General features: G+C 40.2%; 1 protein-coding gene across 1 annotated transcript in view; it reads left to right on the plus strand.

Moving 5' to 3' along the window:
* The window catches only part of C10H3orf49 (chromosome 10 C3orf49 homolog), a 28,006-nt gene that overhangs the window by 17,926 nt on the left and 1,037 nt on the right, over positions 1-9,043 (plus strand). The window contains 4 exon segments of the mRNA XM_089919890.1: positions 2,496-2,673; positions 2,675-2,819; positions 5,942-6,075; positions 8,360-8,617. Coding sequence (XP_089776016.1) covers positions 2,496-2,673; positions 2,675-2,819; positions 5,942-6,075; positions 8,360-8,617 — 715 coding nt within the window.

The raw sequence follows: 9,043 nt of genomic DNA on the forward strand, positions 1-9,043 counted from the left end.
GGCCCGTAAATGACCTTTGGGCAAATTAGAATATGGCACCCCTTCCTCAGGACACTTGACTGCCCTCTGCTGGAAAGTTATTGTATTATAGTAACTATGCTCAACTATAATGAATGTGAATAATACCACCTCGTGAGTGTGTGTGTGTGTGTGTGTGTGTGTGTGTGTGTACAACTGACATAACTCTACGTCCTTGGTCCCACAAAGGAGGCTGCTAGCCTATGAGGGCTCCCTTGTTTTGACCTCTTAGCTTGCACTCCCTTCTTGCCTTTTAAATTTTTTCCACACAGATCTGTTCCACATGGTAATAAAAGCTATCATTTATTGAATGTATTATCAGGTTCCAAGCACATAAATTATTTTCTTTTATTTGTACATTCTTGAGAACAACATACCTATTTTCAAATGAGAAAACTGAAGCTTATAGATGTTAAATAACATGGCCAAGATCACACAGTTAGGAAGTATGGTGCTGGTTTGAACAAAACCATTTAGCTCCAGTGCTTGGGCTGAACTATTTAGTGGGCTGAACTACTTCTCCTGCATAATGACAGAGAAGCTGAATGATTTAGGTTCAATTGAGAATAGTGTTTTTCTGGAGGTTGGTATTTTGCTACTGGTGGGACTTGACATAGTTTAAGTAGTATATGAAAAATGTTTTTAATAGTTATGAATTTATATCCTCATTAGAAATATGTATTACAAATATAATGTAACATAATATAATATAAAACCTGGGATTTCACCCAGAGAAATGAAGATTTATGCTCACACAAAAACTTGTACACACATGTTTATAGTAGCTTTATTCATAACGGCCCCAAATTGGAAACTACCCAAATGTCTTCCAATGAGTGAATGGTTAGACAAAGTCTGGTACGTCCACATCATGGAATGTTACTCATCAATAAAGAGGAATAGAATATTGATAAACACAACAACCTGGATGAATCTCTGGAGAATTATGCTGAATGAAAAAAGTAAACCCCAAAAGATTTTACAGTTGACTCTTGAACAAAGCAGGGGTTAGGGATGCCAGCCATCTGCACAGTCAAAAATCCATGTATAACCTAGAGTCAGCCCTCCATATCTGCAGTTCCTTGGTGTCTAAGGTTCCACATTCACAGACTCAACTGACCTTGGATCATGTAGTACTTACTATTGAAAAAAATTTGCATGTAAGGAGAACTGCACAGTTCAGACCCATGTTGTTCCAGGGTCAACCATATGCTGTATGATTCCATTTATCGTACCTTCTTGAAAGGACATAGATTATACACATGGAGGACAGCTTAGTGATTGCCAGGGTTTAAGGAAAAGGTAGGGGTCAGTGGGAAGTGGGTGTGGCTATAAAACAAAGGATTCTGGTGGTGATGGAAATGTTCGGTATCTTGACAGTATCAGTGTCAATATCCTGCTTGTGCCAATGTATTTTAGTTTTGCAGGAGTTTGCCATTGGGGGAAACTGGATAAAGAGTACACAGAGAATCTCCCTGTATTATTTATTACAAATGCATGTGAAACTACAATTATCTTGAAATAAAAAGGTTAATTTTTTAAAATGCCTGGGATTTTATGGATATTGTTGCTTTGGAGGAAACTAACAAAAAACAGTTAATTGAGGAAGAATATTAGGTAAATCAGGGTATCATGGAATGGGTGATATTTACCTAGCACAGAGGATAACAACACAGACTTTGGGGTCAGATTGTCTGGGCATAAGTTATTTAATCTTATTTAAACTTTCCAACTTTTAATTTCCTCATTTGTGAAATGGAGAGGACAGTAGGAGGATTAAATTGTGTAATACATATGAAAGAACTTAGATGAGTGTTTAACACATAGAAGTCTATTAAGAAGTGTTAACTATTTACTAAAATATGCAAAAATGGTGAAGATGCTATATGACTATTTGGAATTTTGGAAATAATGCATTTAGAATTATTCTCTCTAAATCAGTATTCTATGTAAATGCAATGTTTATAGGACCTGCATTTGGAGACTATATTCTTAGAGACTATATTCTTTATTGACTACCCTAGCAGACTCTTTCATCTCTCATCACTGTAGCCTGGGAACCACTAAATCCAGCAAAAACTATCTCAAACCATTACTGAAATAAGATCTCCAATTTGCTAATATGAGGTAATATAATTTAACAATCACAAACCAAGGTTAAAATCTGCATTCTATGCTTGGTCAATTAAGTTAATCTCTCTATGTCTCAGTTTACTCATTAGTAAAATGAAGATAATAATATAACCTACCTGCTATGAGGATTAAATGAGATAGTGTCCAGAATGCACTTCTAGAGTTTGGCAACAAAACGCCAAGTGGTTGCTTTGGCTTTATTCTTCTGTGATTTGGGTCTTCAAATTTATTTTTTGCAACTGTATAATTTTTTCACATTTGCAGTGGATTTTAATGATTTAAATGATACCTTTTTTAAAAAACTTTTCAATTTCCTTGATGCAAATTATTTTTCTTTTGTTCAGATGGCATAGAGCTGTATCTCCCAACTTAGTAAAACAAAATGTGTTGGTCCCCAAAGAGGAATCAGCCAATGAGAGTGACATGGAATTTCATGAAAGCCAGCAAAATCAGAAAAGAGATTTGGTCAAGAAAGTGAAGACTTTTTTGGTGAGGATGCTGTCACACAAGTACAGAAGCAAGGCCAGCAAGTGTCAGCAGAGAGGGCTCCACTAACCCTAAGGAAACCCTCCTTTCAAATACGCAGAGCCTTCTTCCTAGAATTGTCAAGGAGCTTCCATCGCCCAAGTTGTTTACCAAACCAAGAATGAGAAAGCTCTCACAGAATGGTAATCAAAGGCAACATATGGTTAAGCGTCAAGGCCAAGAGGAAAAATGAAATTAGGATGGCTTTTCTTGCTACCCCAAGTATGGCATCTCCTGGGAGCTGGTCTGAAATGCAGAAGCTCAGGCCCCACCCAGGTCTACTGAGTCAGAATCTGCATTTTAGAAAGACCCCCAGGTGACTGGTATGTACATGCATTTTGAAAAGCTCTGAATTACATCACCTTTGAGGTCCCTCCCAGTCCAATTAATCAGTGGTTCTCATCAGTCTAAAGCTACTTTTCATTTAAATACAGATGCATACATAGGCATATGTATGTGTATATGCATATACACATACACATATATTAGAAAATCAAACCAAAGTGGGATTTTGTTTTGTTTTGTTTCTGGCAAAAGGAGTGAGGCAGACTTTCAAATGGGTACTTCTAACAGAAGAGGGTGTGGTGAGAATTCTATTTTTTAAATCTATGATTGGTAAGTCAGAAAGGAAGTTTTATTTTGTTGTATCTGCTTCCCATGTACCTTGTGAAGAATCAGCGTTTGAACGGTTAACTTTGTCATTTTTGCAACGCGGTGATGCTGTCTTGGGGGGGCCCTAATGAGTGATGACTAGTGATACTACTACTATTTGCATTCTCCTCTGTAGCTTTTTAAAATTAATAGACCTTATTTTTTAGAGCAGTTTTAGGTTTACTGGAAAATTGGGCAGAAAATACAGAAAGTTAGTTCCCATATACCTCTCTCTCCTTACCCTACCCCCATGGTTTCCTCTGTTATTAACATCTTGCCTTAGCATGGTACATTTGTTACAATTGATGAGCCAATATTAATATATTATTATTAAGTATAGTCCATAGTTTACATTAGGGTTCACTCTTTGCCCTGCACACTTCTATGGGTTTGAAAAACCCACCATGTAATGTGTCTCTCATTATAATATCATACAGAAGAGCTTCACTGCCATGAATATCCTTTGTAGGTTTCTAATACCCTTTATAGCACAGCATCCAGAAACATATAAAGTCCTTATGTATATGTAGGAAATTCAAACATACCTTCAAATTTCACATGGTTATAAGGCTGCAAGCCTAGTGGATACTTTTTCCAGAAAAAAAAAAACCCAAAAAACAAAAATGATGGCTTCCAGCTGACTGATTGCCCTTTCAAACAAACTCTCTCTTCCGGAAAAAGCAGTCACCATTACAAGGATCCAAGCATCTAGCAATTACCTGGTATGGATTGACCTGCCTATTTCTGTTAAAAATAGCAAAGAGGACAGGCTTATATACTGATGGGGCTGGAGTTGGAGAGTCCAGCAGAAAACAGAGGACCAAAATCTTCCCCTCATCCCATGCATTGGCTTATTTTCATCTTAGTTGGAATAACAAATCTCTGCACTAAGATCTTCCCGAGAAACTTGCCCATCCTTCAGGCTTCCACTCAAACATTCTGACCCTCAGCTGTGACCAAAAGACAGTTGCTCCTCCCTGTTGACCCTCATTACACTCTTTTAACAAAAACGTAGTAAGTAATTATTATATGCCAGCCACACTATTAGGGATAGAGTAGCAGATAGAACACACATGGTCCCTACCCTCCTGGAGTTACAGCACAGAGGGACATTCCAGCATTATGCAGATAATTACCTCTGATGCAAAGTAGCAGCAGAAGGCACTGTGGGTACACATCACGGATGCTAATTTAGGGGAGGGGGCTCAGGAAAGGCCTCTCTGAGGAAGGAACAGCTCAGATGAGATCTGAGGGACAAGTAGAGTTAGATAAGGAAAGGGTGGTGAAAACAGTTTCCCAGGAAGAGGGGAGAACACTTTCAGGTTCCAACATCAAGAGAGCGCTGGGCATAATTAAGAAATTAAAGTAATCCAGCCAGGGAGAGGCTGGTGAATAAGGTGGTAAGGGTGTCTGTAAGCCATGTTAAGAAATTTTAACTTTTCCTAAGGGTGATAAGAAACCATCAAATACTTTCGAGCTGGTGATTTATATAATCTGATTGGCATTTTTTTAAAGGTAGCTGAGGCTGCAGGGTAGAGACTGGATCGAAGGAGAGCAAGAAGAGATACAGAAGGAACAATAAACAGGCTCTTACCTTCGTTCAGGCAAGGGATGATAATAGCTTAGACGAGTCGTGGCAGTGGGGATGGTGAGATCAAGGGAGAAATATTCATAGGTAGAAGTTGCAAGATTTGGGGGTGAGCTGGACAGTGGCAGGGGAGAAGGAAGGGTCCCTGGGTTGAGCATCTGCTTTGAAGGTGGAGCCACCAGTCACTGAGATGAGGAACCCCGGCTGCTAGATATGGTTATCAATGGACCTAAAGCAGGTGAGTTGATTTTAGGTGCTGCGCACAGCTTGAAGACGCTGAAACAGAACAAGCTGCAAAACCCTTTTTCCAAATGACCCTGTCGATCCCTTTGACCACAGCAAGGAAAAAGCCTCATTTCCCGCCCTTTTCTGTTTTAGTAAAAAAGAGAGTAACCTCAAGTTTAGTGCCTTCTCCAGGCAATAACATGGTTTTGGTTTTACCATACTAGTCTCAGTGCCTATATTTCTGATATTGGTTTTTGATTTATGATAGTGTTTTAAGTTTTCTTTATAAGTACGTTTATTGTGTTAAGAATTGAATTGATAGAGAAAAATATTAAGGGCTCTAGGGTTCACGGGGCTCCTGGAATGTGGGAAAAACTATTAAGATGGTACGTGAATGACTGAGCTTTGTGCCACTTTGCTGCAGAGTGGATTTAAACTTGGCTTTTGTCAACAGCAAATACTCAAGGGATTGTCTTACACATTAGAGGGTTACTTTTCCGAATTCCACAAGAGTTACAGGGAAAGGCAAGAGAGGTCAAAACTGAAGTCTCAAAGACAGGTAACCACCTTGTTAAGATGGGTCGGTGACCACTGAGGTCATGACCACAAGAAAAGGCAAATGTTCAGGAGAAAGTGTAAGCTTCAGCAAAAGAAATCCATTTTTAATTTTTAACCCCAAAGAAAAAAGCCACTGAGACAGCGTGTGATGCTGGCTTTTCAGGAGACTTTCTAATAGGGAGCATGTGTCTATTACTGTGATCCTTCAAGATTGTCTGTTTTTTTCTTCCCCTTCCCTCCAAGCAACTATACAACTTGATGTTGTAGAAGCAGAGACAGAGGAGATAACCCAAGGAAATACACTCCTCCGAGCCAGGAGAACCACCAAGCAGTTATCTGTGACATCCCTTCCCTCAGGACTGCAGAAGGTAAAATGCTAAAACAAACTCGCCTCTAAAGACTTATCAGTAAGTCAGTGTTTAGGGATGTTGTAAAAACCAAGTTCTCTGCCACTGCAAGTCCCTCATAATAAAGCATTTAAAGCTGCTACTTGTGTGTCTCCTCTCCCAGAATTTAGGGCACAGAATGTAGACTTTCCAGTTCTGATTCCTCTAGTTCTGAGCTCAAACTGTCCAGCTTCTGCTACAATCTGGGCAACAGTGGAGTTTACAGCTTTATATTGACTTTGTCAGCTGTTCAGATATCAAGACTCATTAGTATATTAGCACCTGGCCTATCATGCATACATGTGGAGAGGAATTCTCTAGACCAACCCAATAGAATTTCTGCGAGGATGCGAGTGTACATTTGTCCAAAATAGTAGCCATTAGCACGTGTGGCCTTTTCAGACTTTGGAATGTGGCCAGTGCAACTGAGGAGCTGAATTTTAAAGTTTATTTCATTGTAATTGAAACTAGAATACAAATAGCCATATGTACAGTATAGACAGTACAGCACCAGGTGATCCAGGACTCTCCAACCCAAAGCCTGTACTACCTGTACTTATCAAGCTTTAGCCTAAATTTCCCAGACTATCTTTTTAATAGAACCCTGAAATACTATCATTACTTTAGATATAATAAGCATTTACTTAAAGCTGACTGTGTTCCAGGCCCTGTTCTCAGTGCTTTAAAAATACCAACTCAGTTAATCCTTAACAACAGCCCTATAAGGTAGAGAGCAATAGGTTACTACAGTAAGTAGGATATTATTTTAGGGGTGGCAACGAGAGGTTAAGTAATTGGCCCAGATAATTGGAAGAGCCAGGCTTCAAACAGCAGAAGACCTGGCTCTGGAGTGCTTAGTCCTAATTACTATGCTAGGTACTAACTGTACTGTCCAATATGGTAGCCAATAGCCACGTGTGACTATTTACATTAATTAAAATTAAAGTCCATTCCCTTCGCTGCACTAGCTACCTTTCAAGTGCTCAGTAAACATATATGGCCAGTGTCTGTTGTACTGGACAGCACAGATAAGAATATTTCCATTTTTGTGGAAAGTTCTGTCGAACAGTGCTGCTCTAGAGCGTCACTGCCAGAGTGCACCAATATTAGTTTTGAATTTTACCTCTTTTGTGCTAAGTTTGCACTTACCGTATTCCTATTATGTGCTGGGCAGTTTGGGGAGGCTATAAAGGTGATCCAAGGTCATGGTCCTGTTTGTGTGGAACTTATAGTTTGATAGAGGAGATGGACATTAAACTATGGTACTGTTAGCTCTCAGAATGTTCTCAAAAGTATATTTGAATAGCCCACATTTCAAAATTAGAAAAATTCAAACAGAAATCTGGATTTTCAACTTCCTTTTGGAAAACAGGAGGATTTGGCAACACTGGGCCCACAATTCCTGGGGCAACTGCAGCAGGCGCAGAGGCCTGCCCCCTTTGCAGGAGGGCGTGTTCTCTCCAGTTCACACCAGCCCCAAGTGAGCCTGTTTTGCAAACCCTGCCTGACCCTTCAAGGCATTTGACTTTTTAATAGTGGCATTCAACAAACACAAATAACTTATTACCAAGTGCTTAACAGAAAGAAAAAAGCCCCCGAAACACTTGGTTTTACAAGAGAGGAAAAAGAGGGGTCGTACTCTGGACGGACCGGGGAAGATTCTGCCAGTGACACTTGAGCCTGGGCGAGCTGGCAGGGCAGAGAGGAGGTTCCGCAGACTCATTTGTAAACTCAGGCAAAGGGCAAGACCCAGATGTGGTCCCACATCCTACTTTGTGTAGCCCTCACAATAGTCCTGATGCTAATTACTAAGCACAGGGGGAAGGAAGAGTGAACCCAATAAGACTAAAAAGGGCATATTATCCAGGAGCCATGACCTAGGAGTGATTTCCAATAGCACAGGTACTTGTAACCAGCAAGCCAGGGACCAGGGGAAGAGTATCAGGCATGCAGCGAAAAGAACCCAGAGCTTTCTTTTTATGTTTGGAGACATGTCTGTCATGAAAATAAGGAAACCTGCAGAAACGAGACCAAATTAACAACTGGATCCAGTGATAATGAGCTTTCTGGGGCACTGGTCTACAGCAGCCCCACACTCTGTGCTCAGCGGCTGCAGAAGCAATTTCTTCTTCTTCCCCTTACAAATGACCTGCTTTTTTCCTGACACTGTATTTTCTCTTAGAACCAGACAATCTCATTTCTCTGCACCCTATAGATCTCTTCAAAGCGAGCTCTGGGCACAAAGGAGATACCTGGGGGGTGGAGAATAATATGAATACGACCTCCAACTCGACGTTGTTATGTGGCAAATGTTCAGTTTATAAGAGAATGTCCCAAAGGTGAGAATGTTCATTTAAGCACCGTCACAGATATCATGTTGGCACTTCTTAATCTGATGTATTTTTGCATTTTTATGATAGTTCCGTATTCCTCAAAAAAGAGACCACACTTTCCAGCATTTAAAAAAAAGAAACATAGCACGGAAAACATCCTCCGAAAATCAGATTTGACAGTAGGAAAGCTTCAAATGCAGGTAGTGGACAAAGGCTTTTACTTTGGTGTTTCAAAAGCATCAGAGGGCCAGGCTTAACTGAATGCACAGCCCTGCTAGACAGCGCGGATGTGGGATGAAACTAATGATTAGCATGAAGGAACGTTAGTGGGGGGCGTTCAAGAGTGGCTACAGGATTGCTGAGGGCACCGAGAATGGTGCTGTGTGCCTAATAAATATTAAGTGAATTCAGTTAAAATGAAGGCACGCATATGGGCTTCTTTTGAGAAGAAATGAGATCCTCTTTACCACTGGGTGGTAAATGCATGTTTTCAAGCTCTGTTTGCTATGACTTGAATTAGATTAATACTTTGGGACTTGTAAACGTCCAACAATTCCTGAACTTATCTCTCAGGAAAAACAGGCCACCTTTGGGTGTGGACAAGGCTTTCTAACACATGGTTTCAT

This window comes from Delphinapterus leucas, chromosome 10 (assembly GCF_059928025.1).
Source record: "Delphinapterus leucas isolate spDelLeu-1000000601 "Yukka" chromosome 10, BTC_Dleu_Yukka2, whole genome shotgun sequence".
In the NCBI taxonomy this organism is placed as follows: domain Eukaryota; kingdom Metazoa; phylum Chordata; class Mammalia; order Artiodactyla; family Monodontidae; genus Delphinapterus; species Delphinapterus leucas.